We start from the raw sequence: 20,735 nt of genomic DNA on the forward strand, positions 1-20,735 counted from the left end.
ACAGAGTGATTCACCTCCATCAAATCTTTTTTTTTTTTTTTTTTTTTGAGAAGGAGTCTCTCTCTGTTGCCCAGGGAGAGTGCAGTGGAGCGATCTCAGCTTCTTGCAGCCTTGACCTCCCAGGCTGAAACGATCCTCCCAAGAAGCTGGGACTACAGGTGCACACCACCACACCTGGCTAATTTTTTGTATAGTTGGGGTTTCGCCATATTGTCCAGATTGGTGTCAAACTCCTGAACTCAAGTGATCCTCCCACCCTGGCCTCCTAAATTGCTGGGATTACAGGCATGAGCCATCTTGCCCAACCCTGAGATCTCTTTTTGATGGTCATGTATTACTGCACGCTTAGCATCAACCTGAGTACATTACTGAAGCTAATCTTCGCAACAGTCCTCTGAGGAGATACAGCCCTGTGTTAGTACGCCCATTTTATCGATGAGAATACTCACAGGAAGGTTAAATAATTTGCCCAAGTCTCTCAGCCAGTAAGCGATGGCTTCAGAACTGAAATCTAGGAGGAAGTTCAAAGCCCCTGGGGCTCACTGTGCTATACAGTCCCTTCCAAACCCCGAGTCTGCCTCCCTCTGAATGCACTTTTCCAAGTATATACATATGCAAAAGGTACATCTCCAAGGGCCTCTTAGCTCTGATGATATAAATATCATCTCTAATTGTAGTACATCAATATAACGGAATACCATGAAGCCGTTAGAAAATGGTGTAGATCTATATTTATTGACATGGGAAAATATCCACAAAGCAAAGTGAAAAGCAAATTACAATGAAATATAGCATATCCATTTCTAGAAATAAGATAAATCCAACATGGGCTAGAAGAATAAACCAAGTTACTCTCTTGAACTTCTGGGCTCAAGTGATCCTTCCACCTTGGCTTCCCAAAATGCTAGGATTATAGGCCTGAGCCACAGAGCCTGGTCCTGTCATTCTCTTTGGGTGAGGGTTGCAGGTAATTTTCACTTCTGAGCTCACTATAGCATGGGAAGGGTTTAGACTAGAATTCAACATGCTGCTTTTGGAGAACCATTTGAAACAGCAGGGAAGCTGTGAAGACACAGCTCAAGGTGAAACAAAGCTGGCCAGGAAGCTCTAGGGAAAGCCTGTCCAATCCATGGCCTGTGGGTTGCATGTGGCCCAGGACAGCTTTGAATGCGGCCTAAAGCAAATTTGTACATTTTCTTTAAACATTATGAGATTTGTGATTTTTTTTTTTTTTTTAGTTCATCAGCTATCATTGGTGTTAGTGTATTTTATGTGTGTCCCAAGACAATTTTTTTTCCGATGTGGCCCCAGGAAGCCAAAAGATCGGACACCCAGCAGGCGCAGTGGCTCATGCTTATAATCCCAGCACTTTGGGAGGTCAAAGTGGGCAGATCACTTGAGGCCAGGAGTTAAAGACCAGCCTGGCTAACGTGGTGAAGATCCGTCTCTACTAAAAATAAAAAAATTAGCTGGGTATGGTGGTGGGCACTGTCATCTCAGCTACCTGAGAGGCTGAGGCATGAGAATTGCTTGAACCTGGGAGGCAGAGGCTACAGTGAGCCAAGGACATGCCACTACATTCTAGCTTGGGGAACAGAGCAAGACTCCATCTCAAAAAAAAAAAAAAAAAAAAATGCCAGGAATGGTGACTCACACCTAAAATCCCAGCACTTTGGAAGGCCGAGGCAGATCACTCGAGGTCAGGAGTTTGAGACCAGCCTGGCCAACATGGTGAAACCCTTGCTCTACTAAAAATACAAAAATTAGCCAGGCATAGTGGCAGGTGCCTGTAATCCCAGCTACGTAGGAGGCTGAGGCAGGAGGCAGGAGTATCGCTTGAACCCAGGAGGCAGAGGTTGCAGTGAGCCGAGATCATGCCACTGTACTCCAACCTGGGCAGAGTGATACTGTATCTAAAAAAAAAAAAGATTGGCCATCGTTGCTCTAGGGCCTAGGACTGGTGCTCTGGATCTGACCAAAGAGGAAGCATGCAAATACGGTCATGACCATGCGGAGGCAGTAGAGACCCATCCTCAACTCAAGTAGCTGACTTCGGCAGGAAGGGGCTACACCCAAGCTGTGTGGGCTCAGGCACAGCAGTTCAGTGCAGGAACACAGGCAGAGGCAAGCCTGGGGTTCACATCATGGCTCTGCCCTCACTGATTGCCTTGAACATGTAGGTTCTTGTCTTAGAGTCTCTTTCCCTGTCTCTAAATGAGTGGAAGGCCACCCACAGGCCCTTGTGAGTGAGGCTGCCCTTGGTAAACCCAGGTGATCACACCCCGGGAAGGCCCTGCCCACAAGGGTCAGTCCCGCTGCTCCCCAGCCTGTCCTCACCAACAGGCAAGAGCAAAGCACACGGAGAGGACCTGTGACCACAGGCAAGGACCACAGACCCCAGCCCCAGGGATTTTGACCTTAAGAAAGGAAACATCCACAATTCACCCTCAATCTGGTGACTCTGCTGCATCTGGGGTGGGTTTGGTCTCTGCTGGGACCACGGGGTTATCTCAGGCCACCAAGAAATGGCACTAACACAGGTGAAAATCACGGCAAACTTTATTGGCATAAATCACAGGAACTGAAATGGGAAAAGCCAGGTTAGATGTTTACAGAGAAAAAAATAAAATGAAAGTCAAATTTTCAAATAACCATTGACTCAGGGAGTGGACCCCAGAAACCCCAGTCCCTCTTGGAGAAGGTCTAGGGCAGGTCACTGTAAACAGAGCGGTAAGGCCTGTGGGTAGAAGGGGAAACCTCCAGAGGGGCCAGGCTGACCTCCCCACAGCTACAAAGGAGGGACCCTCTTCTGAGACCCCAGCACACTTGGCTTCTGCCAGGAGGCCAGTGGAGTGGTCTGGACTCTCCCCGTGAGACCCCGGTGGGGCCCCTTTCTCTTGATCAGGAGCCTAAGGCCAGGCTCCTCTTTCATTCTCAGTCAGGAGCTCTGGGGGTTTCCCCAGAGGAGTTTGTCCCTCTGCCCCAAATCCTATCACACTCCCTTATGACCTTCTTTCCAGACCCCCTGAGTGCCGATCCCACAAGTGAATGGGGAGGAGACAGACCCAGGCTCCCGGGAGAGCACATCTAGGGGAGGGATATGCCCAGAGGAAATCAACAAAACCAATGAGACGTCGGAGTCCTGACGGCCAAAATCAGACACCCGCTTTCCTGAGAAGGCAGAAGAGGGCCCCAGAGAAGCGGTAGAGGCTGAGAAGTTTCAGGGGTTCACGGGGGAGCAGAGGCTCCTGAGGGCTTACTCAGACAGGAAGCAGCCCCCCAAAACAGACTTTCCCCTTCTCCTGCAGAGACAGAACAGATGAGGTTCAGAATTCCAGCCCCGAAAGGGCGAGACACTCTTCAACCAGTTTCAGTGAAGAGCTTGCTGGCCTGGGAAGTAAGAAGGGGCTTCCAAATACAGCAGTTTATAAAACAGTCCTGGTGAGCTGTGAAGTGAAAGAGCAGGAGTCAGAGCTGCTCCCAGTTCACCTGCTTGTGCCAAAAAAACATAAAATACAAATTGCTTTCCCACCCCAGCCCTCAGTACAAAGCCAACTCCACACCAGGGCCACCGTCAGCGACAGGCCCAGTGGCGGTGGACAAGGAGAATACAAAAGGGAACGTCTTTAAAATCTCTTCAAAATCATTTTGTATACAGAAGTAAAAGCAACTCAGGCGATATGAATTCAAACCTCAGTGTAGAAATCTATCAAAGTCAGTACAGTGTCCAGGCACGCTGTCCCGGAGATGGAGGAAGTGGCTATAAAACATTATTGCTGGAGAGGCTTTTCTCAGTAGAACCAGAGCAGGTATAAAAGGGGAAGGCGGATAAAGGCAGGGGCAGTCGTCCAGGCCTAGGGCGCTGGAAGGGTAGGAGGAGCACAGAGAACCTTCCATGGCCCCTTAGGTTCTCTGCCTTTGGATGGATGGATCTATGCTGGCATTGTCTGGAGGGAGCCGGGTGTCCCCCAGTACTCACAGAACAAAGACAGTTAGGTCGGGGGAGAAATAAGGATAAAAAGAGACCCCAACAGACCCAGCCTGCCCTTCCCTGTCCCCCGCCCCTGGCTGCACTGCTGAAATATGAGGAAGAGATGGCTCCAGTGTGGGGTGCTGGCCAGGCCAGTTCATGGAACGTACGTGGGCTGGGGTGGGCCCCCAGCCTCCAGCTCTGGGGAGGATGGAGAGTGAGCAGCCTGGGGAGAGCTGCAGGAGGAAGGAGGGGGCCCAGAGGTTCCAGCAAGGGTGAAGACAAGCAGGGAGACCCCTCACGGCCCTCTGTCCATCCTGCACCAGCCATGGACAGGAGGGTTCCAGTTTCAGTCGGGTTTACCCCTTCACCCCAGGGCGAGGTCTCTGGGTCACAGTAGCAGTTGGGGATGCTGGCTGGGGAGGGGGGCAGAGACAGGGACAGGGCGCCTAGCAGAAGAGCTTGAGGAAGCAGTTCTGACAGTAAGGCTTGTCGTTCTGCTCCTTAAAGGTGCCCTTGTTGAGCTGCTTGAGGCAGAAGGCACAGACGAAGTGCTCGGGGTGGAACTTCTTGGCCATGGCGGTGATGCAGCGCCCGGTGATGGGCTTCTGACAGCCAGAGCACAGCGAGCCACGCCGCTCGTGATAGTGTACCTCACAGTAGGGCTGCCCGTCGTGCTCGAAGAAGCTGCCGTTGACGAATGGCGTGAAGCATTCCTGCCAGGCGGAGAGAGGGGCTTAGAGACGGGCATGTCAGCACACCCCTGGTGCATCCTACTTGCTAGAAATTTCATACGTGCCATGCTGTCCTAAAATAACACTGATTTTTATTTTTTATTTTATTTACTTATTTATTTTTTGAGACTGAGTCTTGCTCTGTCACCTAGGCTGGAGTGCAATGGCACAATCTTGGCTCACTGCAACCCCAGCCTCCTGGGTTCAAGCAATTCTTCTGCCTCGGCCTCCTGGGTAGCTGGGATTACAGGCACATGCCACCACACCTGGATAATTTTTTTTTTTCTTTAGTAGAGACAGAATTTCTCCACATTGGCCAGGCCAGTCTTGAACTTCCAGCTGACCTCAGGTGATCTGCCCATCTCAGCCTCCCAGAGTGCTGGGACTACAGGCGTGAGCCACCACGCCTGGCCTATTTTTACTATATTAAAAAAATTTTTTTATAGAGATGAGAGTCTCACTATATTGCGCATGCTGGTCAAACTTGGCCTCCAGCAATCCTCCCAACTTGGCCTCCCACAGTGCTGGGATTATTTAATTCTCCCAACAGGGAGGCAACTGAGGTGCAGCGATGATGTGACTGGCCCAGGGTTATGCAGTACTGAGTTCACAGCCTGGATCTTACATAGGTCTGACTGCTGGGTGCTTAGCCAGGTGGCTGTAACACTGCTCCCAGAAACACAGGTGCTGACACTGGTCTGTGGTCAAACTCTGCATCCCAGATTCTCATTGGAGAGTCACGTGCACATGTACGTAGAAAAGGCTCTGGGAGGGGCCGGGCGTGGTGGCTCACACCTGTAATCCCAGCACTTTGGGAGGCCGAGGCAGGCGGGTCACCTGTGGTCAGGAGTTTGAGCCAGCCTGGCCAACATGGTGAAACCCCATTTCTACTAAAAATACAAAAAATTAGCCAGGCATGGTGGTGGGTGCCTGTAATCCCAGCTACTTGGGAGGCTGAGGCGGGAGAATCACTGGAACCCAGGAGGTGGAGGTGGCAGTGAGCCGAGATCGCACCACTGCGCTCCAGCCTGGGCAACAGAGTGAGACCTCATCTCAAAAACAAAAAAGGAAAGAAAAGGCTCTGAGAAGTCTTGCAGGGAACACTGTTCCCCAACTCATTTGGTCAGAGAGCCCTTTTGAATCCCTAATAACCTCTGCGGGGCCCCAGAATGCAGTGGTTTTGGAAACCACCGCCCACTTCTGTCGAGTCTGCTAAATACTTGCATTATCTCATTCAATTCTCACACACTCTCCTCCCGAATAGGAATGGCCAGGGCCTCTGCACAGGGCTGGAGGGGGACATGTCTACCTTGCTCCTGGTTTGTCCCAGCCTCAGTACAAGTCCTGGCCCAGGACCTACTGGACCCCCTGCCAGCTCCCCCTATTAATAACCCCAAATGAGGCCTCGGAGTTGGATCCAGAGAGCACAATGCAGAAGACCCCTCTCTCCCCACTCCCTGCTCCCAGTCCCCTCCAGATGCGGTCAGGGGCTCCTTACCCGGCACACGAAGCACTCGGGATGCCACAGTGTGTTGAGGGCCGAGATGTAGTTCTCCAGGATGGCCCGGGCACAGCCGCCACACTTGGGCGCAAACATGTCGAAGTAGTCCTTGCGGCAGTAGGCCTTGCCGTCCTTCTCGTGGAATCCTGGGGAGCGGGGGTTTTGGAGGCACAGTTCTTTCAGGGTTCCAGAAGTAGAGCCACCCTGACTCCAGCCTCAGCAGCGTCTCCCACCCCCGCCTCCCCAGCCCTCCTAAGAGAAGGCGAGTCAGCCTGTCGGCCCAGCCCATACCTTCAGGACCAAAGAAGGCTCCACACTGGGCACAGAAGAAGTGTTCAGGGTGCCACGTCCGGTCAAGGGCTGTCACCACTTTCTGTGAAAACAAAGTGTGGATCAAGGCTGAGCTCCACCGCACTGGACAGATCTCACGACTGAGACTCCCAGCAAGACCATCCTCCACCCACAACTCATAGCCACACAGAGCAAAACACTCCCAAGATCAGGGTCTCTGCTAATTGTGCTACGAATGCCTCTAAGAAGGCAGAGTTGCTGAGGATGGGACATGCCGGATCCACACCCTCTCCTTTAATCCTCACCCCAAGTAGAGGTCACAGGTTCTATTGTGATTCCCTTTTTTTTCTTTTTCTTTTTTTTTTTTTTTTTTGAGACGGAGTTTCGCTCTTGTTACCCAGGCTGGAGTGCAATGGCGCGATCTCGGCTCACTGCAACCTCTGCCTCCCGGGTTCAGGCAATTCTCCTGCCTCAGCCTCCATAGTAGCTGGGATTACAGGCACGCACCACCATGCCCAGCTAATGTTTTGTATTTTTAGTAGAGACGGGGTTTCACCATGTTGACCAGGATGGCCTCGATCTCTTGACCTCGTGATCCACCCGCCTCGGCCTCCCAAAGTGCTGGGATTACAGGCTTGAGCCACCGCGCCTGGCCTCTTTTTTTTTTTTTTTGAGACAGAGTCTCACTCTACTACCCAGGCTGGAGTGCAGTCGCGTGATCTTGGCTCACTGCAACCTCCGCCTCCCGGGTTCAAGAGATTCTCCTGCCTCAGCCTCCTGAGTAGCTGGGGTTATAAGCATGCGCCACCACTTTTTTTTTTTTTTGAGACGGAGTTTTGCTCTTGTTGCCCAGGCTGGAATGCAATGGCGTGATCTCGGCTCACCACAATCTCTACCTCCCAGGTTCAAGCAATTCTCCTGCCTCAGCCTCCCGAGTAGCTGGGATTATAGGCATGCGCCACCACACTCAGCTAATTTTGTATTTTTGTAGAGACAGGGTTTCTCCATGTTGGTCAGGCTGGTCTCAAACACCCAACCTCAGGTGATCTGCCTGCCTAGGCCTCTCAAAGTGCTGGGATTACAGGCGTGAGCCATCACACCCGGCCTATGACTCTCATTTTGTAAGTGAAGAAACATAGTCTGAGAGAGGCCAGGCATTTCCTAAGTTCACAGAGCAGGAGTGGGAGACAGCCGGCATCCAACTCCATATATCTGCTCAGGCTCCTGAGTGCCGGGGGTCTCCACAGAAGGGAATTGAGATGGGAGGTGAAGGGAGGTGGGGCTGCTGGACACGCATTGGGACAGGCTATGGTTCAGATGTGGGTTTGAATCCGGCCACACTGTTCCCTGGCCCTGTGAGCCTCAGGCATGTGACCTCTCTGAGGCTCCGACGGTGCCCCCTGCACCGTCAGAGGGCCACGGTGAAGATGGAATGAGCCGAGTAGGCGTGGTGCCCGGGTAGGAACTCACATCCAGGATGGGCCCGTTGCAGTAGTAGCAGCGCGGGGAGAAGAGGTTGTGGTAGTCCTTCTCACAGTAGGGCTGTCCGTCCCGCTCGAAGAAGTTCCGGGATCCAATCTCCTCCTGGCAGTGGGTGCAGACGAAGTGCTCAGGGTGCCACGTTTTCCCCATGGCGGTCACAACCTGAGGAGGAAGATGAAATGCGTGCAGGGCCGAGGCCAGGCCCGGAGCATCCCCACCCCTGCAGAGGGGCCCACTGGCCACCTCGCTCCCTCTCCCTCTCATCACCTGCCCAGCGATGGGCTTCTTGCAGGCCCCGCAGACTCCTTTGGCGACTGTGGCAACCCCCAGCTTGTTCAGGTCGGACTGCAGGCTCCCCAGCATGCTGTCTAGCTGGCTCCCGGGCTTCGGGGCCCCCCCCGGAGGTGAGCTGCTCCCTGTCTTCCCCTGGGTCATGAACTGTAGAGACAGGGAGGGGGCTGGTCAGGACCCCTGAGGCTCAGGGTACAGTGTCTGGCAGCACAGGGATGGGGAGACTTTTCTTCCTCCTGGACAGCTGAGCTGATGGAGACAAGAAGTACAACCTCCTCCAGGGGCCAGGAGCCCTAAAGTGGGTGTGACGTCAGCAGGACTCCCAGTGGTCGGAGGAGCCCACCGGGGGTCAGAAAGGCTCAGGGCACCCAGCAAGCACGGCCAAGCCCAGGGAGAGCACGACGCGCAGGACACCCAGCCCAGCCTTGGCACTGACCCCTCCCTCGTCCTGCCCTCCAGGGCTGCTCCGCCCGCTGTCCCGAGGCCAGCCGGCTGCCCAGCACAGCTCCCCATCCGCTCTTTGCTCCAGGCCCTGGATCTTAGATAGGGGAAGAGATGAGGATAAGAAATCTTTTTTAAAAAATTAAAGAAGAAAGAATAAGAGACCTTGCCACTGGACTAAAAGGGAATCTAGTATGAGATCTGAGGGTTTCTCCCCCACCAGCAGGACAAAAACTGGGGAAAAAAATTTGGAGAAAAAGAGCCCTGAGAGAGAGACCCGGGAGAGACGAAGGACAAGGAGGGGAGGGGAGCTGACCAGAGGCAGAGGACATGGCAAGGGCAGGTGGCCGGGCTCAGAGCGAAGAGGCCTCAGCAGGCACTGGGCCTGGGGGCCAAAAGGGGAGGAGACAGGTTTCTAGTCTCCCTTCTGGAGTGGCTTCCTTGATTGGAGCCCAGGGCAGTCCCGAGGACCACTCGAGGAAGGGACAGATGGGAGGGACCCACAGAATGGCGAGAGGGCAGTAGACCTCCCGAGGTGGGGAGACCAGGGTCGAGGTTTAAGGCAGGAGCTTATGGATAGAGGGAAGGAGGGTATCTGAGTGTGTATGTGTGTGCGCATGTGTGTGTGCACATGTGTGTGTGCAGAGTGGGGACGGCTCAGGCACTAGGACAGGGAGCAGAAAGGGAGGGGCCCCTTTAAGGCCTGCCTGCATTGCGGGGAAGAGCGGGTCCTCGTCGGTCTGGCAGCCCACGGACCTCATGGTATGGGGTACAGGAGTGGGAAGGGTGGGGCCCTGCACCCCCTCATCATGGGGCTCTTCCCCTGCACTCCGAACCCCAGAAGAATCACAGGTGCAAGCTGAGGGTCCCAGGGAGGAGGGGGCAGGCAGGCTGGACAGGGGAGAAGAGCTGCTGGCCTCGGCGTCTGTGTGATGCTGGAGCAAAGGGACAGAAGGAGAAGCCAGGACAGAGATGGTTCTTCTCAGGGGAATGGGAGAGCCAGGAGGGAAGATAACCTGGGGAGAAGAAAGGAGGGAGAGCAATGAGGAGGAAATCATCCGCTCAGCCCGTGGGGGTGGGGTGACCTCCCCAGGCTCCCCCTGGGCCTTCCCACTCTGCACCAAGAGTGGGGCCAGTCTTCCAAGTTCACAGAAGCAAGAAACCCCCACCCTCCCCTCTGGCCAGCACTGGGGACAGGGAAGAACCTGGACCCAGGGTGCCTGGCCCTGGCCCAGCCCCAGCCCTGGGCATCTCCACGCCACCTTCTCTACAAGCTGCCCCCCAGCCCGCTTCCCACGAGGCTGCACAGTGATGACGACGCCTTCGGTCAGCCAGTCCTCGGCAGAGGGCCCCGCTGCCTCCACCGGCTCCTCTGCCTCAGGCTGGATGCCCAGCCGCCCCTGCAGCTCCGCGATGAGCCGTTCCTGGGATGGGGTCCTGCTCAGAGTGGCAGGGTCCAGCCGGCGGCGAGGGGAGGGCTCCCGGGACATGGGGTGTGCGTGGCCCGTCTCCCGGCTCCTCCTGATCACAGATCGGATCTGGGGGAGGGGAGGGGAGGCTGTCACCGTCCCACTCTGGGCTTGCACAATGCCACTCAGGCCACACTCAGATGCCTCAGGGGAGGGAGCACAGAAGAAAACCACCAAAGAGCCAAGCGGAGGTGGGGTGGAGGCACGAGGAGGGAGCAGATGGGACTGGCTCCAGGACACAGGCTTCCAGCGGGACCTCTGACCCAGCATTCGCCTCCAAGTTGGCCACTGACTTTGGGCAAGATACTTAACTGCCATGGGCCTCAGCTTGCCCATCCTTAAAATGGAACTACAGGATTTTCTTGGTTTACTTCACAGGGTTTGTGCAATAATTATTCCAGAGGACGTAAATGGATGCCCCTGACAGGGCATATGGCTTTTTCTTTCTTGTTTTCTTGTGATTATAACAGAAAAACAGTCTTTCCTTCCAGAAACTTTTTAACTGGTTTTTTTCTCTTGTTTATATTATTATGCTAATATTATACTTATGCTATCATACTTGTTGGTAGCATTTTAGGGATTTTTGGTTTTTTCGTTTTGTTTTCCAAAGTGGCATAAATCTTAGGGTATTTGGGTTTTTTGTTTGTTTGTTTGTTTGTTTTAAGACAGTGTCTTGTTCTGCTGGTCAGGCTGAGTGCAGTGGTGTGATCATGACTCACTGCAGCCTTGAACTCCTGGGCTCAAGTGATCCTCCCACTTTAGCCTCCCCAGCAGCTGGACTATAGGCTTGTCCCACCATGTCCAGCTACTTTTTAATTTTTTGTAGAGACGGGGTCTCGCTGTGTTGCCTAGGCTGGTCTCAAACTCCTGGGCTCAAGGGATCCTCCTGCCTCAGCCTCCCAAACTCCTGAGATTACAGGCAGAAGCCACTGTGCCAGGGTGAGGCATAAAGGTTTTATTTTTCTGTCCCAAAAAAAAAAAGAAGAAAATAAAACTTTTATGCTTACATAAAAAGAAAATAAAACCTTACAAAAAAAGAAAATAAAACCTTTATGCTCATAGTGGCTTACCTCACTGCCGCCAGGCTGGAGTGCAGTGGCAGGATCTCCCTGCAACCTCCACTTCCTGGGTACCAGTGATTCTCCTGCCTCAGCTTCCTGAGTGGCTGGGACTACAGGCACCTGCTGCCACACCCGGCTAATTTTTGTATTTTTAGTAGAGATGAGGTTTCACCATGTTGGCCAGGACGGTCTCAATCTCTTGACCTTGTGATCCACCCTTGGTCTCCCAAAGTACTAGGATTACAGGCACAAGCCACCGCACCCAGCCAGGGGCATAAAGTTTTAATTAAGCAAAAAGCAAATAATAAAAGGCTGGGAGCAGCAGCTCATGCCTGTAATCCCAGCACTTTGGGAGGCTGAGGTGGGCAGATCACCTGAGGTCAGGAGTTCGAGACCAGCCTGATCTGCACAGTGAAACCCTGTCTTTAAAAAAAAAAAGCAAATAATAAAAGTACTGTCAGCTATGGCCTATTGAGGGACCACATGTTGTGTTCTAAATACTTTCCAGGAACTCTCTCATTTAGATCTCTGGACAGCCCTAATGGAAATGGCCTATTATTCTCTCCATTTCACAGATGAGAAAACTGAGGCTCAGGGAAGGGTTGCCCAAGGTCACAGAGGTAGCAGGTGTTAGAGGTGTGGTTTGTATCTAGGTCTACCTGGTTCCAAAGTCCATGCTTCTAAACCATTTCAGATGAGGCCAGCTTGTCTGAAAGGAAAAAGCCTTAACATAGCAAGAGGCGGGTTGATGCTATGAGAAATGCCGGGTCCACAGAGGCCACTGCCAAGTAGCTGATTGTCAGGTCAGGCCACGGCGTCAGCATTTTCTGCCCAAGCAGAGCAGACACGCGCAGAGTGGGAGGCTGCATGCAGTTATCGAGGAGCGGCCACACTCAGACCCGCCAAGGGCCATGCCCAGCAGCCATGCTAGCTGGCGCCTGCCTGGCCAGAGGTGGAAATCCTCTCTGTGGCGCTGGGTGTGCCTGTGGCCATGGCACACAGAAGCTCTGGCTGTTCCTTCCCGGCCTGGGTGGCAGCTTCAGTGGCACCCTCTGGGCTCCTTTGGGTCTCAGGTCCCTGGGTGGGCCTGGCCACGCTTCCCTTCTCGGGCATCTTTCCACCTAGCTGCTCCCTGGTAACTGGGGCAGGACAGCTGCTTCGCAGCCTCTCTGACTCTGGCCTTGGCCCCTCCTGCTGTAGGCCGTGTTCCTCTGTAAGAGTCCAGGTCTCTGGGAAGATGGCCTGCCAGTCCACTGCCACAACAGCTGGCTCTGCTACTTCTTGGAAGCTTCGAGCAGCTCCACATGGGGGGATTCTCTCAGGCTTGAATACCTCCGAAGCCCTTGGCTCCTCCCATGTGGCAGTCACGGCCTCCTCTGAGCATGGAGGGCTAGCTGGTGGCCTCTGGGGCTCCCCAGGCTCCTGGGCACCTGTGCTCCCAGGAAGGGGTACAGTGTGGCAGCGAGGAGCCCCAGAGAGCTCACTTGTGAGATTAGGCAGGTGCCTCCAATCTCGGCCCTGGCTCTTTGTGCCTACTGGCCCCAGAGAACCCTCCACAGAGGGAGACCTTGAGTTGAGGGTGTCAGGCTTCACCCCAAGACCAGCCAAATCAAGCCAGCTGGGGGCCACAGGAGGTAGAAGGCCTCGTCCACTCTGCTCAGTACAAGGGGACTCCGGAGTGTGGCCCTGGCCTCGAGGGGAGGGTTTAGTGGTGGGTGGCAGGAATACAGATGGCATGGGAGGAGGAGGAGAAGGAGAAGATGGAAGGGAGCCGTGTGAGGACGGAGCAGAGCTGGGCAGCAGCCCCGGGGTGCTGAGAGCCACTGTGGAGGAGCTGGTCTGAAGGAGGAAAAGAGAAAGGCAGAGGGGAAAGAGAGAGAGATGGGGAGGGTGAGGAAGGCTGCGCCCTGCAGGCAGTGTGTTCGGCCTTAGGGCTCTGAGGGCCACCTTCCATATCGACCAAGGTGGCTGCAAAGCTGATGCACAGGACTGGCCCTTGAAGGAGACCCAGATCCCAAAAAGACTTCCCTGGGCTTTACGCATTTAGCCTTCATCAAACCTAAGCACGAGAAAGCAGCCATTGAGCCAGGTCTGTGGGGCCACCCAGGCAGGACACAAGGAAGAAAAGACCAAGGTGTGGCAGACAAATGGGGAGCCAGGTGACTAGGGAAGACAGTCAGGCACAGATGGAGAGAGAACCAGCCCCAGTGGGCTGCTGAGCCCTCCTCGGACGCCGGCCCAACTCAGCCACGTCCTCCTAGACAATCCCAGCTTTCCTATACCCCAAGTCCTAGCTTCAGGGATCTGACTAAAACCAGTGCTGCCTCTTCTGGTATCAGGGCACAGGCTGTCTGAGAAAGCAACAGCCTTACAAGCACCAGGGCACAGCTCCCTTAGGCCAGGCCCTGAATCCAACTTACTGGCTTCTGACCATGGCTGCTTGGAACCACTGGCCTGGAGCTGGAGCTACAGCACGCAAGGGTCACAGGCCCAGGCTCATCCCTCCACCCCAGCCACACTCTCATCTCCCACCATGAAACCCCAGCTGGAGGGAGTCAAGGAGGCACCATCGGGCCCAAGGGTGCAGGGACCCTTCACTCCCCATCTCATATTCCCTAGGTCATGCCCCAAAGGTCTCCAGCTGACCCACGTGGAAGTGTGAAGTCAGCAACTGCTGGTGAGTTCTGTCAGTATCAATCCCCATGGAAACACTGTATCCTGTAAATTAAACATCTCAGGCCTGGCAGGACTGGGGAGGCCCGGCAGGGGAGGGAATGGGAAGGGCAACTCGTGGAAGACTGGCCCCATGGTTTCCCACAGACAGAGCTTGTGGGAACTCAGAGGCCCTGGAGGGCAAGGGAGAAGGATGGGAGAAGGGTATTGAGGGAGGCGTGTGGATTCAGGAGCAGAGGCAGAAAGAAAGAGGATGTTTTGAGGAGGGACATAGCGTGGGAGATGGGGCTCCAGGGCAAATGACCTCTCAGGCACGGGCTCCCAAGTCCCACATGGCCCAGCAGAGAACGCCCTCCCCCACCAAGAGCAGCCATCAACACAAGGTTCTTTGTCCCAGTGTCTCAGCCTCCTGATCCTCTCGACCTGAGTGGCTGGGAACACCCGGGGAGGAAGGAATGTCCCAGCTGAGCACTTCTCTGCCTTCACAGGCTACTGCAATCCTCTGGCAGGCTGTCCCGGCCCTCCCTGGCCCTCCCTGCCTCTTGGCATCACGGCAAGGCCAGGACATGACAGGGTCCCTGGCTCAGAGGCAAGGCACCCAAACACTGAGGGGCCAAGGTCCAGCCACTCACACTGAGGTAAGGGAGGAGAAGGCTGAGGGAGGGGTGGCAGGGCAGGGATGATGGAGGGTTTGCAGGGCACCTTGAAATCCGACAGTGAAGCCATCAGCTCGTCCAGCTCCCTGGTGGCCGAGGAGGCCGAGATTCGTGTCTGCTGCTGGCTGGAGGTGACGCGCTGCGGGCTGCTCATCTCGCCCTGGTTCACAGTGATGGCAGGGCTGCAGGGTGGCACAGCATGGGTGGGGAGCCCACAGTCAGCCCCACAATTCCCAGGGATCAAATTGACATCTCAGCTTGGACACTGGGGTCCCACCATCCCCAACCCCAGGGAGGCCCACTGACTCCCTAGGGACCCTTCACTGAGTGAGAAGAAAGGGCAGTTCAATGGCACCAGGAAGTGCCAGCAAGACGCCTCTGGCCCCCAGTCCAACTGAAAGCTGGCCTGTGAAACAAGCTCAGGCGCTCTGTGTGTTTCCTCCACAACCCTGGACGTGGAGGCGAGGCTCCTGCAGGAACACAGCAGCACTGATATGAGCTCGCATGCATACCACTCACCAAGTGTGTCATGCACCGCGAGCCAAAAACCATTCCAAGCACTTTAGGTGGATGATTGGTTCTTACCCTTATTCAGGTAGGTAGTCTTATTGCAGCGATCCCATGAGCCCTTGTCCCATTTTACAGATGGGAAAACTGAGGCTTGAGAGCTGACAGGAACTGTCAGAGCCAAGATGCAAGCCCTATTGTGTGGCCCCAAAGCCTGTGCTAAGAGCTGCTAAACTCCAGGTGCTCTTGGCATGTATAGCGTCTGTCCTTTCTGACTGGTAGTGACTGGCTGAAGGCAGGGATGGTATCCACAAGTGCCTGGCAGACGGCAGACACTGGAGGGAATGGGTGATGCCAGGGCCAAGAGGGCAGACATTGGACTCGGGGCGGGCTGGGCCAGCCCTTCCCTGCCCAGGGAGAGCCTAGTGGGTACTCACACAGGGCTGGGCACGGAGCTCTCCAGTTCATCCAAGAGACTCTCCACACTGGGCCGCACGTCCTCCAGGCCCCGGCCCCCATTCCGCTTAGGCTTCTCTTTCGTCAGGGGCCCAGCTTTGCCCCCCAGGGGGCTGTTATTCTCTGGGACACCATAGTGGGGGCTCAGGGCCCCAGGAAGTGGGGGGTTTGAGTTGGCCTCATCTTGCAGAGAGGAAAGAAAAAGACTGCTCAGCTCTTGAGCCCTCCTGGGATCCAGAGGTCAGCAGGTGGGCCGTGGGGCCCGGCAGACCCTGGCCCAGGGAGCTGGTCCTACCTGCTGGGAATCCTGGCGAGTTATGCTGCACGGCATTCAGTTCCAGCAGCAGGCGGTCGAGCTCTGAAAGGTTGCTGCCTAGGGAGGTGCTCATTATGGTTGGTGAAGGCTCGGCTGATTTCTGCTTGTTGGGGAAGCTTTGAGAGGCAAAGGAAAGAAGACAGTGAGAGATGCTCTCTGGCCTTGCACTGGCTTGGCAGTTCCCAAATTCCCAAGGAGAGCAAGGCAGAGGAGATGCGAAGTCTTCTCCAGCAAGAGGACAGAGGGTGGGGAAGGGACGTGGTAGGAAGAGGAGAGGAAGGAAGCCTTGCTTTAGCTCCCCAGCTACACGGAGATGCTATGACAGCCCAGAATGTCCACTGGAGATGGCACTGATTAGGTAGGAAGCCCATCGACAGGCCTTCTGCAGCTTAAACCAGAAGAACCCCGCAAGGGCCAGTCGCCCCGCTGCCTCCCATCCTGGCCAGGTCCCTGAGATTTCTGAGCAGGAGGGAAGTTGCCCGGAGCAGGCTGGGGCAGTACCTGTAGACGTGCTCCTCCTCACCCACTCGGGAGCACGGAGAGCCAACACCGTCCTGAGGGTTAGAGGCACTGGAAGTTTTGGCACTGGAGCCGTACACAGGTGACGGGGACTGAGGCTGCAAGACGGAGAATGTTCAGAGGCTACCCCGAGGGGAGAAAAAAGAACGGGGCCAGGAGCAGCCCAAGTCACCCCCAGGAGGCTCCTGCCCAGAGCTAGTCTCACCAGGGAATTTCCAGTCGGGCCAGGAGACCTGTGATTAACCACTTGGTCACTGCCCCACTCACATGGTGGGTGGGAAGAGCAGTATCTGGTCGGGGCGGGCCGACTTCCCCAATTCCATTCCATCCACTGGCTCCCCAGGCCCCTGCCAGGTAAGCTCCCTCTGCCCCACAGCCTCTTCAGCTTTCCTTGCCCCTGTCCCCACCTCACCTGCTGGTGGATGAATCGAGAGCCGCTGGGCTGCCACTGGTCTAAGGGGTCAAGGATCGTGCCATTGAGGGCCTCGCTGGATGGGGGTGGGGGCACGGGGGGTGGCACGGCAATCTCCTGGTATGTGTGGTTTCCAGTTGGGTATGAGTAGGGGGTCTCCTCTGACAAGAACACGGGTCGTTTGGAGATGTGGGAGGTGGTGGACTCCAGGTCCGCCAGCAGGGCGTCTGCAAAGAGAAGGTGCGGGGAGCAGGTGAGAACTGGGATCCTGGGGACTCTCCGGTGGCAGGGCCCTCCCTGCCTGCACCTCAAGAGTTAATGCCTTCCAGCACCTGCCCCACCCATGGGAGAAATGACCAGCCTCGGGACAGGAAGCCACCAGCCCTGACCAGCCTAACCAAGAACTGGCTCCCAAAGCTGACTTCTTCTGCCTGCCTGGGACTGAAGGTGCTCTAGAGGCGGGCTCTGGGGCTGCCCGTGGGATCTCCTACCTCCGGGAGTCAGGCACCTGGCGCTGCGTTCCCTCCTGACAGGGCCGCGCAGCTGCGAGTGAGAAGTGCCTGCCTGGAACTCTGAATCTGCAGGGCAACACGCAGAGAATGGGTGGGAGGGGCCCCACGTCACAGGGAGGGGCCCTGGCAGTGCCAGGCCCTCACTTGATTTCCAAGAGCTTAGGCTTTCTTAGCCCCAGACTAGAAGGGCACTCAGGATGCCCCCTGCCCTCCTGACCAGGTGGAAGCAGAAGCCCAGGCGCCAGGCTCCTCCTGAGGCTCCAGGCTTACGGAGTAAGGTGTGCAGGGAGGTGGGGGCTGGAGTGAGGCTGGTGCAGCGGTCCCCACCCACTCAGTGAGCAGGGGGCAAGATTGCTCGGTTGGCTGTTTCTGCGGAAGTCTGGCAAACAGCCCGGCCCCAGAGGCTCCAGGGCCCCACTGTTCTGCTTTTAACAGCAGCAAGGGAGCCAAATCAGCCCTCCAGTGCAAGCTTCCATTACCCTGGTACCTGGCAGCCAACAGGGGGGCACTAGGTCTCCCCAGTCCCCAGAAAAGAAGGGTATAGAGGGGCAGGGGTAGGACCTGCTGACTCCCCACCTCCTCCATCCCCTCCTGGGACCCTCAACAGCCCCACGGCCCAGACAGCCTAGGCAGACGGTCCTGTCGCCCTGGGTGCCACACCCTCATTCCTGCCCGATTCACAACTTGCTCGCTGTCAGCTCCCTGGTAACCTGCTGGGTCCACAGAGCTGAGAGCTCCATTCCTAGTCCTTGGGATAATAAACATCTAAAAAGCAATGGCTGTGTTTATTGCCACTTATTAGTACCAGGCACACTGCTAGGCATTCTAGCAGTGTGTACACAGTCTCCATTAATCCCCCTAATACCCCGTGAAGCTGGAATGCTGATTCTCCCTGCATGGATGAGGAAAGTGGGCTTGGAGAGGCAGAGGTGTTCGCGCTGAATAACAAAGGTAGTGAGTGGTACGATTGTCTGACTCCTCGGAAGCCCCAAACCCCAAAAACCCTGGCCTGTAAGAAGCCACTATGACTACTAGATGACACCGTATTTAAAGTGTTCAACTTCCTGAATGTTGGAGGCCCAAGCTGTGAGGCTTGCCAGTCTGATCCTTCCTTCTGGCCTTGCTCCCAGTCCCCCAACCTGTATTCAGTGGAGGGAAAAGAGAAGCAAGGCCCTCACCCAGGGCCTCTGTCGATGGGGCCACACCTTCTCCCAGCTGCCTGTCCTGATCTACCCTCAAGGCTGGCCACACCTACCCCAGGCTCCTGGCTCCTGCCCAGACAGACAGAAAGTCTGTTCCAAGGCCCAGGACCCCGGGTCTGGTCTCCTGACCTCCGAAGAAGGTTAAGTCCTACAGCAGCCGCTGCTTCCCACTCCAGGTCCCATGGAGGAGGTCTGGCTTCCTGTCTTTAGCAAACCGGAACTAGAGTTGGTAGGTATCTAGATAACAGCAGAAAAGGAACCAATGTCCAGGCCGATCCCCACGGCCTCTCCAGGGCCACACCTGCTGTCTTGGCTTCTCACAGTGTCCTCATTTCCTCTGGGCCCAATCAGCGATGGGTGGGTCCCTCTTTCTCCACCACAGGCAGGGCCAGCTATAAAACCCCACAGGCCTCCCCAGAATAGGCAGTGACTGCAGCCCCGGTAGGGGGCAGGAGTGGCTGCCATCCTTGAAGGCCCACTGGGGCCGGGAGCTTCACCTGTGTTACCTGCCATCCTCTTCACAATGCCACTAGCATAGATGGCAAAACTGCGGTTCAGAGGCACAGTCACATCCCCACACTGCCAACGCTGACTGAAGTGACAATGCTGGACTCTGAACTCAGGTGTCTTGGGCTCCAAACACCCAGCAGAAGACAAACAGGCTTCCTCGTCAAACATTTTGAATCAGGGACTCCACCAAACGCTCGCTCCACACAATGTGATTCTGAGCCTGGGCTTTTGGTTTATGGATTGGATTCTGGTTTATGATGTGAACAGGCTCTTTTGAGCACAGATCCATAGGTTGGTGGAGTGTTGGTGACAGGATGCAATCCTGGGGCACAGAGACAAAAGATCACTCATTCTGAGGTCAAGCCAGACCTGAGTTCAAACGCCAGCTCTCCTCTTTACTATCCATGCCACACGGCAAATCACTTAGCTTTTCAGGGACTGTTTTCTCAGTAAGCTCTTGAATAATTCTGACCTCAAAGAACTGGTATGAGGTTTATAAGGGCTAACAGAGGGGTTGGGCATGGTGGCTCAGGCCTGTAATCCCAGCACTTTGGGAGGCTGAGGCAGGTGGACACGAGGTCATGAGTTCGAGATCAGCCTGGCTAATATGGTGAAACCCCATCTCTACTAAAAATACAAAAATTAGCCAGGCGTGGTGGCACGTGCCTGTAGTCCCAGCTACTCCAGAGTCCGAGGCAGAAAAATTGCTTGAACCCGGGAGGTGGAGGTTGCAGTGAGCCAAGACTGTGTCACTGCACTCCAGCCTGGGCAACAGAGCAAGACTCCATCTCAACAAAACAAAACTGTTACAAGTACATTGAAAGCTGTAAACATCAGGTCCTCCAGACCCACGTGACCCTGAAGGAGGAAGCTCTGTAGCCCATTGGAAGCTACAAACAGCAGATTTTATTTGCTTTGTAAAATCCAGAAAACGTCTTCCTCCAGGTAGAGCAGTGTAGGTAGGATGCAAAGTACTGATATCTCCTAAGTCTTCTATGTCTTTTCTGGGTAGAATCTGGTCAAAATATGAAAAGAACAACCTTGAGAAAAGTAATAAAATAACATTCAAAGTGTAGCTGGCCGGGCGTAGTGGCTCACATCAGCAATCCCAGCACTTTGGGAGACTGGGGCGGGCAGATCACCTGAGGTCAGGAGTTAAAGACCAGCCTGACCAACATGAAGAAACCCTGTCTTTACTAAAAATACAAAAATTAGGGCCAGGCGCGGTGGCTCATGCCTATAATCCCAGCACTATGAGAGGCCAAGGTGGGTGGATCACAAGGTCAAGAGTTGGAGACCAGCCTGACCAACATAGTGAAACCCTATCTCTACTAAAAATACAAAAATCAGCCAGGTGTGGTGGCGCACACCTGTAATCCCAGTTACTCAGGAGGCTGAGGCAGGAGGATTGCTTGAAACCCGGGAGGCGGAGGTTGCATTGAGCCGAGATTACGCCACTGCATTCCAGCCTGGGTGACAGAGCAAGACTCTGCTTCAAAACAAAAACACAAAATTAGTCAGGCATGGTGGTGGGTGTCTGTAATCCCAGCTACTTGGGAGGCTGAGGCAGGAGGATTGCTTGAACCCAAGAGGCAGAGGTTGTAGTGAGCCAAGATTGTGCCATTGCACTCCAGCCTGGGTGACAGAATGAGACTCTGTCTTTAAAAAAAAAAAAAAAAAAAATTAAAAATTAGCTGGGTGTGGTGGCACATGTCTATAGTCCCAGCTACTC

The 20,735-nt window shown here is 54.9% G+C and overlaps 1 protein-coding gene across 6 annotated transcripts in view; it reads right to left on the reverse strand.

The window, feature by feature from the left end:
* Nucleotides 1–2,541: 2,541 nt before the first annotated feature.
* The window catches only part of PXN (paxillin), a 62,254-nt gene continuing 44,060 nt past the window's right edge, over nucleotides 2,542–20,735 (reverse strand). For 2 of the 6 annotated variants that reach the window (XM_032241536.1, XM_032241547.1), the window contains exons 2-15: nucleotides 16,780–17,006; nucleotides 16,350–16,465; nucleotides 15,828–15,964; nucleotides 15,514–15,715; nucleotides 14,616–14,751; nucleotides 12,183–13,079; nucleotides 9,973–10,248; nucleotides 9,418–9,726; nucleotides 8,706–8,807; nucleotides 8,246–8,416; nucleotides 7,967–8,140; nucleotides 6,497–6,578; nucleotides 6,203–6,351; nucleotides 2,542–4,686 (exon numbers count right to left, since the gene is read on the reverse strand). In XM_032241536.1, the coding sequence (XP_032097427.1) occupies nucleotides 4,420–4,686; nucleotides 6,203–6,351; nucleotides 6,497–6,578; nucleotides 7,967–8,140; nucleotides 8,246–8,416; nucleotides 8,706–8,807; nucleotides 9,418–9,726; nucleotides 9,973–10,248; nucleotides 12,183–13,079; nucleotides 14,616–14,751; nucleotides 15,514–15,715; nucleotides 15,828–15,964; nucleotides 16,350–16,465; nucleotides 16,780–17,006 (3,245 nt within the window). In that variant the 3' untranslated portion in view covers nucleotides 2,542–4,419. Of the gene's footprint in view, nucleotides 4,687–6,202; nucleotides 6,352–6,496; nucleotides 6,579–7,966; nucleotides 8,141–8,245; nucleotides 8,417–8,705; nucleotides 8,808–9,417; nucleotides 9,727–9,972; nucleotides 10,249–12,182; nucleotides 13,080–14,615; nucleotides 14,752–15,513; nucleotides 15,716–15,827; nucleotides 15,965–16,349; nucleotides 16,466–16,779; nucleotides 17,007–17,270; nucleotides 19,559–20,735 lie in introns of those variants that run through there. The other 4 variants (XM_032241540.1, XM_032241555.1, XM_032241562.1 and 1 more) reach the window with 4 other exon arrangements.

The sequence above is a fragment of the Sapajus apella genome, unplaced genomic scaffold (genome assembly GCF_009761245.1).
Source record: "Sapajus apella isolate SASKATOON/1434 unplaced genomic scaffold, GSC_monkey_1.0 scaffold2, whole genome shotgun sequence".
In the NCBI taxonomy this organism is placed as follows: Eukaryota; Metazoa; Chordata; class Mammalia; order Primates; family Cebidae; genus Sapajus; species Sapajus apella.